The 18,267-nt window shown below is 53.4% G+C and overlaps 1 protein-coding gene and 1 long non-coding RNA gene across 2 annotated transcripts in view; one reads left to right on the plus strand and one right to left on the minus strand.

The window, feature by feature from the left end:
* The window catches only part of LOC146832891 (uncharacterized), a 311,812-nt gene that overhangs the window by 223,566 nt on the left and 69,979 nt on the right, over positions 1-18,267 (minus strand). The window lies entirely within an intron of this gene.
* Positions 13,777-18,267, plus strand: part of LOC146832894 (tubulin alpha-1A chain) — a 28,660-nt gene continuing 24,169 nt past the window's right edge. The window contains exon 1 of the mRNA XM_085600337.1: positions 13,777-13,856. Within this exon, the coding sequence (XP_085456463.1) occupies positions 13,854-13,856 (3 nt within the window). The 5' untranslated portion in view covers positions 13,777-13,853. The remainder of the gene's footprint in view (positions 13,857-18,267) is intronic.

Genomic DNA, 18,267 nt, shown 5'->3' on the forward strand with positions numbered 1-18,267 from the left:
CAGATTGGTGACAGGGAAGTCAACATTTACTGTCTGGAAACTGAACATAAGAAAGCAACTGTAACCATCCAGTGGAGTTCCAGAAATTCTCATTGACCGAAGAGGTGGCACCAGTCGAGCAATACAACATAATGACCCCCCCCCCCCCCCCCTGCAGAATGTGTTTTAGGGCCCTTCAGACTTCCATATCTCAGAGACCGTCATAGCTTTAGACAAAATTGGGCCCTCCATATCCACCAAAGGGCCTGCCGGGGCTTGTGTTACAACCCTGGGTGGATCTCCGCAGATTGTAAGGGAATCTTTCTGATTTAAGGCTAGTGTTGCTAGCAGTTAATCTCCCAGAGGAGAGGGGATCTCACCAGGAAGTCTACATCTGCCACTGAGGAGCTCTGGGTCTCCCTTGGTGGAGAGTTTGCCTGGCCTGCTGAAAGAGGGCAACATCACAAAATAGGGAGGATTGGGCTTGGCAGTTCGGGCTGGACTGTTCCCATAAGGAGCAGGGTCAAGACTGATTTGCATATGGCTGGGTCTAAACTGGGGTAGCATTGTGAGTAAATGAACAATGAATTTAACCCCGAACTTTTGACTAGGGGTGAATGTTTGATTTGTTCCACATTCCGTCCATCATTTGTGTGTCTTCTGCGAAAGAGGGAACAGGGCATCCCCCTGCTGGAGTATCACCTAGAGGAACAAGCATTTACAATGCAATAGGTCTCGCAATGACATTGTTTTGAGCTATTGGCATTTTAAATGACAATGCTTTCTATTTGAGCTATTGGGATTGCAAATGACAATGTGTTTTATTTATGTTTTGGTTTTTAAAACAAATAAAAGGCAGTCATTTGCAATGCTAATAGCTTAAAGTTTCGCAAATGTGCACCTTTACTGCACATTTTGCGCTATTGAATTGACCCAAGGCAGCACTGCGCAGTGTATGTAGGGTTTGTACGAACATCATAGGTGTAAGAAGATAGATCCATGAAAGATTTCTAGGATATACAATCATTGTTAGAAGGTGGTTCTGACACTATGGGCCGAGCGGATTTTTCGCTTTTTGAGCACCTAATTGTTGATCTTTTACTGGGGGGAGCCTCATAAGTGGGGACTCACCCACAGTGAACTCTGGATGTAAGAGACTGCATGGGGATTTTACTAATGTCCCCCTGGCTTGACCAGGGCACTCCACAGCAGATGGAGTAAGGGACACTGGGCTGGTTACATGCAGACACATATGTACATGCGTGTGCACACGTGTACGGGCTGCGCAGGGGACATTCCTAGCGTGCGCAGTCCAGGAACAGCTACAAAGTGAATGATGTGGCAGGACTTATGCAGAATTGGGTGGTGACATGGAATAGGCTTTATACACTGGAAAGAAACATGCTGGGGAAAGTCAGTGTGTTTTACTGTGGTTTCCCTTCCTTATTCCCCTATGGGGATGTGGGGCCCATGGCTAGAGTGACTTTCACAAGGCCTACAGATTCCAGACACGCACTAAAGTCCATTGTAGCGGATGTGAAAAGAAGTATTCTGCAGAGTCCAAAGTCATATTTGTACTGCTTTTGGGTCATCCAGAAATGTCATATTTCTCCGAGTCCCTGGCTGGGGTCTGGCCCTGGCAGGTTAGATTAATGACCTTTCTTCCCAGAGCGAAGATCTTCCCTCCAAGGTAAAGGAGATAGGTGGAACTACAGGCCAATCCATCAACCGCTGTCGCTTGGTCCAGGCATCAAGCTGAACCAAGGTGAAGGCACCACTGGGGAAGGGGAGCATGTGGCCAGAGACCCTGGACGACGCCATTTTGAACAAGCCCAGAGGCTGGACAAGAAGGAGGGAGCAGGGGCAGGGAAGTGATGTGTCGCTGTTTGATAGGACCAACAGGGACTTCCTGCCAGCCCCCTACTCAACTTTTAAAAAGTGCGTGGACAGGAAGGGAAGCTCTCTCTAGGGTGTGGTCTGCTGAGGCTGAAGGTGGTGGAGCCTGGCGCAATGGGCAGTTGGAAGGAGAGACCCCCTGACTGCCCCCAGGACCCTATCAGGACCAGAAGAAGAGCCCAGGACCGGTGCGTAGAAGCAGTGGCCTCTGCGAAGGGAGAAGAGAGGCCAAGGAGAGCCAGGCGAAAGGCTGGCGCAGGGAGCCAGTGAAGACAGCTCCCTGCTGAATCCACCCTCTTGGAGACCCGGAGGGTGAAGGAGAGTGCTCCCAGTGGCTGGGGGGGCGCCACCAGGAGCAAGAGGACGTGAAAATTGAGAAGATCGGACCCCTGGGGGCTAAGATATGCCCCCCAGAAGGTACGCAACTTTTGACCTCTGATGGGACCAACGACAAAGCACGTGGGGCTCCGACGCCGGTCTGGAAACTGCCCCCGGGGTGGGCCAGGTCCCGGGGGCTGCCCCCCAAGGAAGGAAAGTCAGGGTGCGCGACAGGTACCCTCGTGGGGTGCCAGGAGCCCACCCTGGTCCTCGCCGAAAAATGAAGACGGGGAGCGCCGTCGCGGTCCCCGTGAAGGTGGCCCTAGGCGGGGCGCCAGGAGCCCACCCTGGCCCCCGCCGATGCGGAATGAGGGGGAGCGCCGTCGCTCCCCACACCCCAAGATGTTCGGGGGCCCGGGACCACATCCCTGGGCCCCGAGTGTGGAGGAGGTGGGGGAAGTGCCGTTGCACTCTCCCTGAAGAACCGCTCCAGAGCGGACGCTGCGTGTCTGCCCGCAGGAGCGGGCAGACGAGAAGAGTCGTGCCGCGTCCCGTGGCAGCACGTGAGGGTACTGGCCGGCCGGGGGCAGCGGGGGTGGGCTCCCCGGGCTGCCCTCCAACAGACACAAGGCAGGCGGGGGTCCCGGGTGGGACCAGGACCCCGGAAGATGAGACGTGGTGCTCAGGGCCCGGGTGGGACCGGGCCCCAGAAAATTAGCCGATCGGCCGGGGGTGGGCTCCCCGAGCCGTTAACCTTACCTGGGGGTCTGGGTGGGACCGGGCCCCCTAACGAGACCCAGGAAGGCGGTGAAGCGCCAGCGCTGCTCTCCCCGGCACAGCGGGAGAGCCGCTCATATATTATTCAAGAAAGGAGCCTGAAGCGCCCCAGAATGCCATGCAAGGCATAAGGAAATCGCCTGTTTTGGGTGCTGGTGGCCCCCAGAGGAGGGGGGTCACCCTCATTTGTTGAAGGTGGGGCGGGGGGAGCTGCAGGAGCAACGCAGCCTCCCCCAGCCCAAAGAAGAAAAGTCCCACCCTAGGTGTCCTGGGGACTAGAAAGAATAACCCCTCAAGGGCTCAGCTAGCATTTGAACATCTTCTGGGCTGGAACTTTTGTTCTATAGCTGGCGGTGTGTGGAAAAGTGCGCCAAGGAATGAAGGGCTTAGTTGGGGATGTCTAAAGAAGGGCATCCCCTGGAGGCGAAGAGATGCAAATGCACTGAAATGCATTTACTAATGGATATTTCTTTTAGAGGGACTGAAGTTCACGTGTTCAATGTGAAGAACTCGTGTAAGATGATGTCATAAGCAAAGTGGGATTATGTGGCCAGACTTTCCTGCTAGGGTGTCTGGCTGTATATGTAATCCTGTGATTTCATCTGTGATGCCTTTATGGCTGTAATTGCAATACAAATGTGCTGAGTACTGTCATTCTAAAGTGTGCGTAAACATGTATTCTTGCTGCTGCGCTTAGGTGAAGACCCCAGACTGCTAGCCCTTAAGATATAGAGGCGCATACTTTATGGTCAGTAGGAGATGCTCAGTCCGGGTCATGTGTCACCAAGGCAGGTGTACCCTTTTTAGGTCTCGCCTAGCGAACGCAGCGCATGCGCTGCTTCGCCTTGGCGGGACTCTATTGTCGTCGCTTTTGTTCGCGAAGGGTGACAAACCATGTGCGCGTCCGCCGCCGGACAGGCGATGTGCACGCGCATGGCATCTCCCACCGCGCGCACGATTTATTAGGCTCGACCCCTCGCTCCCTCCCTGCGCGCACGCTGTTTGCCTCGCGGTTAACTTGTTTTTAACCCTGCTGCAGAAACCTATTTTAGGTTTGGTCTATATCTTGAAAGGGAAAACAAGCAGCTTGACATAACTCATGCAGTATTGCTTGTTGAACGGAGCATTCATTCACTCCCCTGCTCTGGGGCCATCACTTCCGTGTTCATTCTTTCTCTGCCTCAACATACATATTTTTTGCACATGGACTGTGCCTTCTGTCGGTAATTAGTATGTGAACCTGCTTGTTTCGGCTAGCACGCCATTAGAACGCAGTCATGCACTCTGCCTGCTTTCTATAGCCCTAAATCCGATTTTAAAAGGTGTGGATTGCATTGGAAGTTCGGGAACACCCCCAGGTGAACGTTTGTCAGTGTCCTGTAATCTTCACCCTCTCCTTTCCACTCTGGAAAACATGGTCAATTTACTACAGCACAAGACTGATCAAAATCCCCCCCCCCCCAATGTTAGCCGGAGCAGTGGTAGGGTGTGGGGGGAGGGCTTTCTTCACGGGAAATTGTTTTTGTCCCTATATATGGAAAAATGCACTTGCACACGGAGCCCTATTCCCACTGTGCTTAGTTTTCCACTATGGAGAACTCTTGTATGGTGGGAATTGGAGCTGCTTAGAAAGCCCCATTACCTTAACATGAATACACCCGGAAATCTGCACCTGGCACTGCCTTCCAGGAGTGCTCCTGTGGAATGTTTTGTGCCTAGAAAAAAGGCGGGACCAATAGGCTGAGATGGAGACATCTATCTGTGCCTTAACTTTTGCAAATATTTCGTGATTCAGTCCGTTTGTTTGAGGTGGTTTTGTTTGCCCCTCTGTTTCTTAGGACATTGTTCATCCTCTTTCAGTGTTTTTCTGATATCTATTTTTGGGTGTTTCCTTGTGGCGTTGTTTACTCAGCTGTGTTTGTGTTGTATTGTTTTGTTCTCAGAGTGTTTCAATTTGTATTGTTTGTTGCCTGTGTTTCAGTATGGTATGCATTACTCCCTCTGCTTGTTATTTTTAAGTCAGCATGGGGGTAACAGATCAAAGACCTGTCAGGAGTACTTAAGACATATGTTATTAGATCAATAGATTACATCTCCGAATCCGAGACTAATATTCTCCACGGGGTCCCCACAAGGAGAGGTTATTGAAAACATTTAGCACAAAGTCATCATTATCAAATTAATGTCTTAAAAGGTTCATTTTCGTTCATGCAGCACAAAAGTCCACAAATTTCATGAAATACTTTCATGAAGCAACTGATGTCTATTACAGGGATGGGTGTCTGGTGGGAATTGTCTGCGCCACATGTGTGCCCAGACATCCATAGTTCAAAGAGAGAGCAATGTTTGAGGTCATTCTGATTTGTCGAAGGCTGTCCTAAGTGCTCATATGATGGATATGCTACACGAAGATCTAATTCAGGGACTCCTCTTTAGAACTAGTCTATCCCCACAAAGGGCTGGTATTATGCATCGAGTAAATCAGGTGGATTATATGCGCTTAGCAGAAGTCAAACTTCTTAACTATGTAGATGTGACTAGACGGTAGTATGCAGTTGTTACCAACCTGCACTTTCACTTTTTTGGATTAAACCGTTGATAACTCCAGGGGGCCCAATATGTGTCCAGGAAGGCTGCATATTACTGGATTTTCAGGATAAATACTGACTATGTCGATAATTCCCTTTCAGACTAATTGTATGAACATTTTCCCATTTGGATTGCCTGTAAACCTGGCGTGCATTCTACCCTCTTATACCAACGTTGTTCACCCCTGTGTTTGAGCATTCACCTACTCATGATCAGTTTGGGAGTAAAGAAATAAAAAGAAATAACTAAGAGAAAACAGATTGAACAAGAGGAAAAATGTTAAAAAATATCTGTTTATTTAGTAAATCATTTTAGTCTGTACACCCTTTTATAGTTGCAAGTCTTGGAGTCATTTTTACCAGTAGCTCAGAATGTGCATCTTGACAGGTAATATCAGTCCATATGATGCTTGTTCTTTCTGCCTCTACTTTCGCTTTGCTCCCTCACTGTCCCTCCTCACTGCCTCCATTGTCCCCGTCCATGATTAGACCCCCATGTGGTCCGGAATTTTAACCACATTAAAAAAAACTATTTGGATAGAAAATAGCCTTGAGGAAGTCGTGGGATTACTTTCCCTATACGACGAAACACGTGTTGGCTGTGACTGTGATGTTCCGCTTGAGAGTGTCTTGAAATAAAGAGGAAAAAAGAAGACCTCGCATATGACTCATTGTTGTTTATGTACTGTATTTGACCCACAGAAGTCAAACGTTGAAAATTTTAATATTTACGTGTGCTGAGGATCTGATAAACAATTACGTCGAGCTCTTGCTTTCCCTTGTTGAGTTTTGTGGTTTCTCTACACCTTACAGCACCGTCATAGAAGTGAATAATAGGAAATGTTTGTGGATTTTCTTTGAAGCGCCAATATACCTATGACCTATACCACATATCTTTTGATTCACTGGGATGAGTGAAAACAAATGCGCTTATCGCGATGGGCGGCATTACAAAACTGCAAGGGCAGTAACAAAAATGACGTCCAGCCAATTGAGAGCCAGAATTAAACATAAATCAGGACGCAAGCGAACCAGGAATGATTTGGACACAGGGGCGTGGATTTAAGTCCTCTTCTTTCTAGTGATTACTATAGCTCTCGCAGGCGAGGAGCGCATGCGCGCTCCAACGCCAGGCGAGACCTAAAAATCCAGCTGGGGTGCCAGGGAGGAGGGAACTGCCCAAGGGTGTGGACTGGAACAGGTGGTTTTGCAGGAGCTGACCGAGAACTGGAGTGGGTCTCCCTGTGATCATATCATACAGACACAAGTGACGAAGACAGTTTGGGCGGGAGTTTCTTACTGGGCCTGTCTGCAACCCCGCATTTCATTGCCATAGACCGGCTGCGGCATTTGAAGCTGTGACTGCACCACTGGAACATGAACAGTAATCCAAGCAAAGAAAGGGGTGTACAATGTGATGGAAGTTAAACGGCTATAAAGAAAAGTTATTTATCTTAACAATAATTATCCAATTATGGGATCCTCCAAGATACATACCCAAAGAACAAGTTACTTACCTTCGGTAATGATGTATCTGTAAGAAACATTAGTTAGTTAGATTCCTCACCTTAGAATATCCCCAGGCGTCAGACTGGATCCGGAAGATTTTTCGTCAGCAATACCCCTTGCGCGTCGCTAGGCGTCGTCTGCGGCTCCGCGTCCGTCGTCGGCGTCGTGCGCCGGGATGACGTCGTCGGAGTACTTAGACGCCGCCCTCGCGCGCTGACGTCAGTTCTTGTACATAGCCTTCCGCGCCAGGAACGCAGAGCCATGCAAAGACCGACACTGGTGCCAAAAATAAAATCTAGGGGCCTGAAAAGGATAACCTTAACCCTAGATGTCAGTTCGCAGAACGGGGAGGATGGGTGGGTCGGTGAGGAATCTAACTAACTAATGTTTCTTACAGATACATCGTTACCGAAGGTAAGTAACTTGTTCATCTGAAAGAAACACGTTAGTTAGATTCCTCACCTTAGAATAGATACCCAAGCAATACCATCCCCGGTGGTGGGTCTGCGAACCAAGATCACACCAGAAAGTCCTGGAGGACAGAACGGCCAAAGAAGCCATCCCTCCGGACTTGGCTGTCAAGGCAATAATGCCTGGCAAACGTGTGTAGCGAAGCCCACGTCGCCGCCTGACAGATGTCCTGCAAAGGGACTCCCCGTCCCAAGGCAGTAGTAGCCGCCGTGGCCCGAGTAGAATGGGCGCGCAGCCCAACAGGAGGGTCCTTTTTAGCCAAGGAATAGCAAATTTTTATACACAAAACGACCCACCGAGAGATGGTTCGTTTGTGCACAGCTTTCCCCTTCTTAGCGCCCACATACCCAACAAAAAGCTGGTCGTCCACCCGGAACTGTTTTGTGCGGTCCAGATAAAAGGAGAGCGCACGTTTTGGGTCCAGACGGTGGAGCCTCTCTTCCTCTTTGGAAGGATGCGGAGGCGGAAAGAAGGTGGGCAAGGTGACAGACTGCCCAAGGTGAAATGGAGTCACCACTTTAGGAAGAAAGGAGGGACGAGGCCGAAGGACAACCTTGTCCGGATGAACAGATAGAAAAGGAGGCTTTGAAGATAAAGCCTGGAGCTCACTCACCCGTCTAGCCGAGGTGATGGCTACCAGAAAAGCAGTCTTTAGAGTTAGAAGACGAAGAGGGCAATTGTGAAGAGGCTCGAAGGGAGCGCACATCAGGAATGTCAATACCAGATTCAAGTCCCACTGAGGCATTACAAAAGGGACAGGAGGGAACGTGTGTGTAATGCCTTTGAGAAAGCGTGTAACCACAGGGGACTTGAAAAGAGAAGGCTGATCAGGAAGCCGCAAGAAGGCGGAGATGGCAGCAAGATAACCTTTCAGGGTGCCCAGGGCAGAGCCCTGCCGGGCCAGAGAAAGAAGGAAGAGGAGAACCTCAGAAAGAGGGGCGGAAAGGGGATCCACAGCCTTTGCTGTGCACCATGCCACAAATTTGTTCCACCGGCAGGCGTATACCGACTTTGTGGAGGGACGCCTGGCTGCCAGAATGATATCACAGACTTCAGGAGGCAAGTCAAATGGCATCAACTGCCGCCGCTCAATCTCCACGCATGGAGGTGGAGGCTGGACAGGTTCGGGTGGAGGACCGTCCCCTGCTGCTGCGACAGAAGATCCTCCCGAAGGGGCAGACGTATCGGGGGATCGGTCAACAGACTGAGTAGCTCGGGATACCAGTATCTTCGTGCCCAATCCGGAGCCACCAAGATGACTTGGGCCCGGTCGTGCCTGATCTTCTTCAGCACTCTGGGCAGAAGTGGTATAGGCGGAAAGGCGTACAACAGACCGCAACTCCACTCGTGACGAAAAGCGTCGCCGAGCGAGCGCCGCCTTGGAAATTCCAACGCGCAGAACTGCTGACATTGCGCGTTCTCTTCGGTGGCGAATAGATCTAACCAAGGCTCTCCCCACTGCTGAAAGAGACCTTGCGCCACTTCGGAGTTCAGACGCCATTCGTGATCCATCATGCACCGGCGGCTGAGTTCGTCTGCTCTGGCGTTCAGAGAGCCCGCCAGATGTTGAACCACTAGGGTGACGCCCTGGTGTTCCAGCCACGTCCAGAGGCGCAGAGCCTCCTGACAAAGGGTCCACGACCCCACCCCGCCCTGTTTGTTGCAATACCACATGACGGTGGTGTTGTCCGTGAACACCTGCACGACACTTCCCCTGACAGAGGGAAGGAAGGCTTTCAGTGCAAGCCGGATCGCTCTCAACTCCAACAGGTTGATGTGGAGACGAGACTCCGCCGGAGACCAGAGGCCTCTGATCTCCGCCTCCCCCATATGGCCACCCCAACCCAGGAGGGACACATCCGTCACTACGACATGCTCCGGTTGGGGAAGGGAGAGGCTCTTGCCCTTGACCCACTCGCGGTCCGTGAGCCACCACTGCAACTGCTGTGCAGTGCCCTCCGAGATCAAGACATGGTCGGACAGGTTGCCGTGATGCTGGGCCCACTGAAACTTCAGGTCCCACTGCAGAGCCCGCATGCGCCGCCTGGCGTGATGCACTAGTAGGATGCAGGAGGCCATCAGCCCCAGAAGCCGCAACACTAGCCTGACCGAAACCCGGGATAGAGGCCGAAAGATGGGAATCAGGGCCTGTATATCCCGGACCCGCTGTTCCGGTGGATGGACCCGGAACTGCGCCGAATCGAGAACCGCTCCGATGAAGAGGAGCTTCTGAGAGGGACTCAGGTGTGACTTCGGCACGTTGATGGAAAACCCCAGCAAATGCAGGAGATCCGCCGTAGTCTGGAGGTGGGAGACGACTGCCTGGGGCGAGCCCGCCTTCAACAACCAGTCGTCGAGATAGGGGAAGACTGAAACCCCTGATCTGCGCAGATGAGCTGCGACCACCGCCAACACTTTCGTGAACACCCGAGGGGCACTGGTGAGGCCGAAGGGGAGCACGGTAAACTGAAAGTGCTCTTGGCCCACCGTGAACCGCAGGTAACGCCGGTGGGCCGGCAGGACGGGGATATGAAAATATGCGTCCTGCAAGTCCAACGCTACCATCCAGTCTCCAGGGTCTAGGGCAGCTAAAACCTGAGCCAACGTTAGCATCTTGAACCTGTCCTTTCGGAGGAAGGCATTGACGTTCCGGAGGTCCAAGATAGGGCGTAGGCCCCCTTTGCCCTTCTTGGGAACCAGAAAGTAGTGGGAATAACAACCACGACCTACTTCTGGGCTCGGAACGCGCTCGACGGCCCCCTTGGCCAAGAGAGCCGAAACTTCCTCGCGGAGAAGATGCAAATGATCCCCCGAGATACGGTGGTGCTGCGGTGGCATGGCTGGAGGGGTCGTCTCGAAGGGGAGGGAGTAGCCCCTTCGGACGATTTGCAGCACCCACCTGTCCGATGTAATGGACCGCCAGTGGAGCAGGTGATGGCGAACTCTGCCGCCCACTGGCGTGGTATGGGCCTGAAAGCTCGGACTAGGAGGGCTTTGAGGCGGATGCTGCCGGGGTGGAAGTGGGCTGACCACGTCGGCCTCCATTTCCGCCACGGCGGAAGCCACGTCCGCGACCGCGCGCAGGTTGGTTCTGCGGCTGGTGGCTTTGCGGACGTGAGGAGGCGCCCCTTCCTTGGCCACGAAAGGGGCGAAAAGCGGAGGTGTGCGCCCGCGGAGCCGAAAGGCCCAAGGACTTGGCCGTAGCCCGGGAGTCCTTAAAGCGGTTCAGCGCACTGTCCGCCTTCTCACCAAACAGGCGAGTGCCATCAAAGGGCATGTCCATGAGGGTGGTCTGGACATCCCCGGAAAATGACGTGGACCGCATCCAGGCGTGGCGGCGGAGCGCCACCGTGGTTGAAATCGCCCGACCCAGCGAGTCCGTGGTGTCAAGCCCACATCGTATGGCGTGCCGTGCTGCATCCCTCCCATCGGCCAAAGCCTGGGTAAGACGCGTCCGGACCTCCTCCGGGCACAGGGGCAGCACGTCCTCCACCGTATCCCACAGGGAATGGGAATAACGGTCCAAGAGACAGGCGGTATTTAAGGACCGCAGGCCCAAACTAAGGGACGAGAACAGTTTCTTGCCAAACTGCTCGAGTCTCTTGGAATCCCGGTCCGGCGGAGCGGTCGGGAAGGAGGATTGGGAGGTAGAGGCCTGGATAACCAGACTCTCGGGGGTGGGGTGTTGGGACAGGAAACTGGGGTCGCCCGGAGCAGGGCGGTGGCGCCTGGCAACGTTCCTATCCACAGGAGGAACTGTGGAGGGCTTGGACCAGGTGCCCTGCAGAACGTCAGTGAGGGCCTCGTTGAACGGCAGCAGAGGCTCAGTGGAGCTTGCTGAGGTTTGAAGCACCTCAGTGAGGATGTTAGTCCTCACAGCCACGGCAGGCAACTCGAGCCCAAGGGCCTCGGCCGCCTTGCGCAGCACCACAGAAAATGCTGCACCCTCCTCCGAAGCCACGGTCGGAGGAGAAGTGAATCCAGTGTCTGGCGAGGTGTCCAGCCCACTGGCCTCCCCCAGTTCATCTGCCCAGTCCTGAGAAAGCTGTGACTGAACAGCCAGAGGGTCCTCGAACCCCTCCCAGTCGCCCCCTTCTTCCGATTCCTGATAAACAGGAGGAATGATCGGAACCGGACTGTAGAGATGGTAGGACTCAAGCGGCGTCGGATGCGGCGTCGGTCGACGCCGCGCCGGCGCCGGGTCCGGATGAGGGCTAAACTGGGGTGTCGGCGTCAAAGGCGTCGGCGGCGCCGGTGACGGCGTCGGTGGTTCAGGCGTCGGCGCCGGTGGAGGAGTGACTAGGTCAACCGGCGTCGACTGGGGCCCAGGCATGGGCCCCGCAGGGACCTGCGGCGTCGAGACCGGAGTCGTCGACGGCGCCGGGGCCGGAGCCGCCGGCAGGCGAGGTCGCCCAGTCGAGTCCGCGGGGCCCGAAGGCGCGCCAGCGGGCGTCGACGGCGGGGCCAGGCTCCTCATGGCCGAGAGGAAGGCACTGATCTCCGCCGGCGCCGCATCAGTCCCAGGGACCGGAAGGTATGGGGGCGGACGCGGCACCTGCGGCTCCGCCGGAGCCGCGGGGGTGGAACCACCCTGACCCTCGGCCGAGTCGCGCGACCGGCGAGGGGAGTCCGAAGAGCGGTGTCGCCTCTTGGACTTCTTTGAGCGTTTGGACTTACCCGACGACTTGGAGCCGGACGATCGATGGCGTCGGCTAGGGCTCCGCGAGCGATCCTTGGACCTCCTCCTGGACCGGGATCGCGCACGACGCGGAGCCGAGTGGCGAAGCTCGAGAAGCTTGCGGGACCGCTCCCGCCTAGCCTTCGAAGTCAGGGCCTGGCAGTCGTTGCACGACTCCGCGTCGTGGTCGGGGCCTAAGCAGTAGAGGCACCGGCGGTGGTGATCGGTCACCGACATCAGTCGATGACAATCCTCGCAAGCCTTGAACCCAGGCATCCTACCGGCACCAGATGTCGACAGACAAGGATCAAAAATGATCAAAAAAGATTTAGTCAAAAAAGACTAAAAGGGGTAGCTCTCCCGGATCTGCGCTTACTGGCGCGGAAAAAAGAAGAACTGACGTCAGCGCGCGAGGGCGGCGTCTAAGTACTCCGACGACGTCATCCCGGCGCACGACGCCGACGACGGACGCGGAGCCGCAGACGACGCCTAGCGACGCGCAAGGGGTATTGCTGACGAAAAATCTTCCGGATCCAGTCTGACGCCTGGGGATATTCTAAGGTGAGGAATCTAACTAACGTGTTTCTTTCAGATAAATAGTTCCTAACCTTCAAGTCTTACTTGCAATACATAAACCAATGGCTCTGTGTTTAATTTTAGCTTTCTGTATAAACATCTTCACATGGCTGCACTTTTTGGAGCACCTTTGTTTACATTTAATTATATTGTTTTGTGTTTGAAATACATGCTATGGAATTGGTGCCTCAGAGCTATGTGATTTGTTGGCAATTTTTGCGCATAAAAGTAATTCATTTGTGTATGTATTGCAAGATGCCCAGGTTCAGAGGAACACAGGGTCACTCCACTGTTGTTTATTGTCTAAGTCTGGCTTAGCAGCTATTCTCTGGTGAAGATGATGGAGTCTATCTCAAGATGCAGATGGAATGATATGAGATAGATAGATATCTACAGAGTGGTGGACGATAAACATGGGTGAAGAGTATAATGGAAGATAAACAAGGGATTCTGATGTGAACGAACAGAAACGTACATATTGTGTAAGATGAAAGATAAACACAGTCACACAGTCTGATAAAAACAGTGGCGTTGAGTGTGAGGCAGAGATAAACCATAATATGATCTGAAGAACCATTACTGTACACGCTGTAAAATGGAAGATGACCTACGGTACACTCTTTGTTCTACGATGAACTGGGACATACCGCGTGATGGATGACCACCAGGTGTGTATACTCAACAGGAGGTAACAGGTGTTCGGTGAGGTGAAAGGTAAAAAGGGTGGATCTAATACCTCCATATAATTCATGTGCTACCATCGTCCATTGTACCATATATGTGTCCAATATTGATGTTTCCCCCTTACTCCGATATCAATATTGCCCCCACGAACCAGTGCCAGTCTATACCTATCACATTTGGGATGCAGCAGCATTACCTCATCCCATTCCGTCTCATCCAATCACGGGAGGCCCTGGGCTGTCTGCACCAATGGATGAACTGATGCTTGTCGCCATGGAAACCAAATGTATAAAATCCCCGGGCGGGGCCGTGAACTCAGATCCTCTTACATCGACCGCCTAAGAGTCGCGCTGTAAGCAGCCTCCAGCACCGGCAGCATGGTAAGGGGCAACCCCCAATATATGGATCCCTGCAGACCCCCTGCCCCCCCCCCCCGGACGTACCTCTCCTTGCACCTGCCCCCTGCCCCAGTACGCGCCGCAGCTCCAATAGGCCACCCGCTCAGTCGCCTTATACACCGCTCGCTACGTCTCTCATACACCGCTTTGTCTACTGGAGCACAGCGAGTATCCATAGACCACTGCCCAGGGCCTCCATTGTTCGCAAACCCACTTCCAGACCCCCTCCCCCTCGGTGCTCCCCACCCAGAGCACTGTGCAAGCCCCTCGGTGCCCCAGACCTGTGAAACTCTGTCAGCTCCCCGGGTCTCATACTGGCAGTTTACATGTCCAAGCCCCTTCCAGTTCTGCCAGTGTGCCAACCCAGCCGCCAGAACACTCTTAGCTCTTCCTTTGTGCCAGCCTTCACCCCCCTCTCAGATCAGTCTCCTGCTTAGCCACTGTGCCGGCTCCTCTTCCACATCACCCCCAGCTGTGCCTTGTGCCAGCAGACACATCGCCCAGCTCTGCCCGACTGCCAGTCACATTTCCAGAATTACCCAGTTGTCTTATTGTGGCCGCCCGGCGCCCTGATCTCTGCCCTTGCGCCGCCACCACACTCCCAAATCGATGCCCTCAAAGCGCCAGATGAGCCCAACAGCGCTGGCATGATTCGCCCACCCAAGAACGGCCGCAGCGATGCCACCACAGTGTCCCTCCTCCTCGGATCTCTGCCTCCGAGCCAGCCTCGCACCACGGAAGAGGTCCAGCTTTGACAGCGTGACCCTGCACTGCGGTCTCTTCGGTGCCAACCTGCTCATGCCAGCACAGCCCCCTGCCCGCTGCTGTGCAGTCACGTCCGTAAACGTCTCACTCAGGCCGCGTCTTTGTGCCGCCCTTGTGAGAAACCATCTCTGTCAGTACGGTCCTTGGCCCCGGGTATCTATCTCCTCCGACGAGGTGCCAACTTCCGGACCCTGATAATTCATCCCTACATCTGTGGCATCCTCCCACCCAGAACACATCATTTCTCTGACCGAGTACTAGCGCCCCCTAGTCCGAGCACCCCTGCATTGGGCAACCCCTCTACCACTTCACCCCCCTATCAACCTCCAACGGTGCATGTACCAACTCCAGCCCTCAGCGCAGCAGTCTCGGGGGCCAGGGCATCTCCCTGCACTGGCATCGTGGCACCTCCCTGATGCCAGAGCAGCCCTCAGCTGCTCCTTTGTGCCAGCCCCTCCCCTCCCCACCCAAGTCACATCCGGCTCCTGCGCTGCCGCAGTGCCAGCCCACCCTCTGCCGTTCAGGGTCTCAGCTCTGCCGCATTAGCCGCAGGATGTTCAGCCCCACCTTTAAATTAGCCAGGGGCGCTGGTCTAGAGCCCCCACCCGCATTACCATGCCCCCCACCCTTGCATAGGAGCCACACCCACGGATCTGATCAGGTCATGTATAGTGAGTGCCTGCTCTTCCACTCTCCCCTGCCTCACCCCCATGTCTGTGTGCCACCCCACCACCACACCCCAGCTCTGCAGTAGTCCGCCTCGCCCCCAGCACCCCGGTTTTGTCACTGTGCCTCCGAATAGCTTTTTCTCTGCCATACTCCTATCTCCTCGCGCACCCCTAAATCAGCCCTAGTTGCCACCACTGTGCCATCCTCTGCATTTGTGCCCTCGCCCCACCCATGTATGAGACCCCGCAGCTCTGACGTTTTAACACCCCCCCCCCTTCTCTTTTCAACATAATCCCCCACCGCAGCAGACATGCGGCGCTTCGGGAGAGGGCTCTCTGCTATTTGGGGGGTAGATATGTGGGTGAGGCCAGCTGATAAGGATAGGAGATGGCAGATATGGGGAGGTGGGGGCTGGCAAAAATATTGGCTGGTTGATATGCTGTGGGAAAGTCATCTCTAGATTGGGCGAAGGGTCGCTGAATTGGGGGAGGGGCTGTTAGATTTAGAGTGACAGACAGGGGGGGGGTCTGCTATGACCGTCTACCAGATACGGTTGCATGGGTCAGCTGTGGAGAGATTGCTAGTTATGGGAGAGAGCAGTCTCGTGCGGGGAGGGGCTGTCTGTCAGATTTGGGGGTGGGGTGAGATTGGCAGGGGGCGGATGGCTGTCAGACATATAATCAGTGTATCTCGGGAATATAGTTTTTGTGGTTTAGGAATGTGGGGGTGTCAGACATGGGGTGGAGAGTTGTAATAAGAGGGATCGACTGCCTGATTTGAGGGTGGGGAGCCTCTGGCAGACAGTGAGAGGGGTGACTGATATGAAGGGGCGGGGCTCCCTGCAGCGGTCAGCCATTGATGGGGCCGGACCAGGAGATGTGCGGGAGCCAGATATGCCAGGCACGAGATGGATTGTCAGATGCAGGTGGAGGGCTACTAGACAAAGGGAGATTCAGTAGGAGAGAGCCCCCGGGAAGGAAAACGGTCTATGTATTCACTTATGTACCCAAACACGCATTTAAACATGTTACAACACCCAGAGATGAACAAGGTTGTACAACCACGAGCTCTCAAGCTTCCCGGGTCACGCGTGAGTAGTTCACCCAGTCCAGGTTTTTTCTTTGGACATTGATAACTTGTAGTTCTGATTTTATAATCATGACTGCAGATCCCAGGATTCAACGTTACGACCTGAACTAGATGAACTACTAACACGTGAAACTGGGATTTTAGGGCGCTTTGTGCAACACCGCGCGCACAATATGGCGTCGCCACGTCACGTGCCGTCAGGGCGCTCAGGCTGCCCCGCTGCTTTAAGTGGTGCGAATCAGAGACTCCAATCTTGAGTGGCTCTGGAGCAGCCCCTGGTAGGAGGCACGACATTGGCATCTCCACTGACTGTCCAAGATGAGCCAAAACAACCAGTGGTCGTTCTTTCATGCTATTAATTAAAAGGAGATATTTATAGAGGTGAGATCTACCCCTGGACTTCTGTGACCCTCTGTGAACCAGAAAGTTGATCAGGGTTTGTCTTGCGTCAGACAGGAGAGAGTGGGTGGTGTGTGTGACCCGCAGGTGCATATTGGAATACACCCTAGAGCGAGGGCCCCTCACTTAAAATAGAACATCACAGAAATCATTTAGGAGTGGGTGGAGGCTCGGGGAAATAGTATTTTGCTTCTAAACCGAGAAATATGTAATATAACTGGGTGGGCTGTAAACCGCCCAGAGACCTGCAGTTCACAGGTGCAGTCATTATTTTTACAGTTCACGTGCCATGCAAAAGTACTCTACTCGGCCATTACTATACCAGGCAAGCTTTAAACTCTGTCATATCACGAAATAAGGTCGTGATGGAGCATTTACTGCTCTGTCATGACATAGGCCCCTGACTGGGCGCTGCCTGTTCTGTCATTACTTGGTCTGGTTGAAGTCATGGCATGAGAGGGGTCCGTATTCTATGCTTGAAGCTAGGGATGCTTTTAGCTAAAGCACGTGCGGAGATGTACCAATCAGGGCGGCAGTGTCCTTCTTGTGGCTTCTAAATGCTTCGAGAACTAAAGGAGCCGGGTGCACTGTTAGGGAAGATGGAAGCCGAGGAACGTATTCCTTACACATACTATGAGCTTCTCAGCTGCATTGCTGGGAAGAAGGTGCATGTCAGCAAGCCTTGCACCTAACCCACTTTTACGAGAGTTCCCCTTTGTAATGGCATGGAGAGGAAAAAACCCAATTGAATGGAATACTATCCAGAGGAATGTCAGAGGTCTGATTGAGCCCAGAAATAAATCCCTCAAGTGTTTATTTCTTCTCACTGGTCACGTGACTTAGGCCTCTAAGCTGGCTCTGCCTTTAAGGTCGTAGCATTCAGCCACAGGTATGGGGTTGTTTCTCTTCCTGCTCAGAGGTCACGTGGCCTGGGAGTGCTTCCGGGACTACTGCTTCTGCTGTGGGACCAATTCTGTTTTGTGTATAGTCGGTCCCTCACAGACAGTGTCTGGCTGATCAAAGAAACAATGGAAAGGAATGTTACCCAGCGCGAGGCCAGTGGTTATGATGACATCAAACATCCCATTCATTCCATGTTTGTGCTAAAGGGCCTCCGCCCAGCCAGGCCCTTCCAGAAGTTGCCGCCCTTCCAACCCAGACTTCTGCAGTCAGTAAACAAATCACAGCTTTGTGCTTGCAAAGGGAAACCTAGCTTCGGCAAGGAGGGAACCTTTTCAAATTTAAAGAAAGCTTCAGGGAAATGCAGGGCCTCTGGGCATAGCGTAAACATGTAACAATAAAACGACACACACAAAAGTGGCCACAACAACCAAAGCCACGAGTAGCCTTACCAGAAGGTTACTTTCCAATTCTGGCCACCTCTGGTAAAACCAACCAGCTTGTGGTGCACGTGTCTACACATACAAATGGCTGTCTCTGGGTTAGGGCCTGTTTTTAGATGTCCACATAT

This window comes from Triturus cristatus, chromosome 4_2 (genome assembly GCF_964204655.1).
Source record: "Triturus cristatus chromosome 4_2, aTriCri1.1, whole genome shotgun sequence".
NCBI classification, from domain to species: Eukaryota; Metazoa; Chordata; class Amphibia; order Caudata; family Salamandridae; genus Triturus; species Triturus cristatus.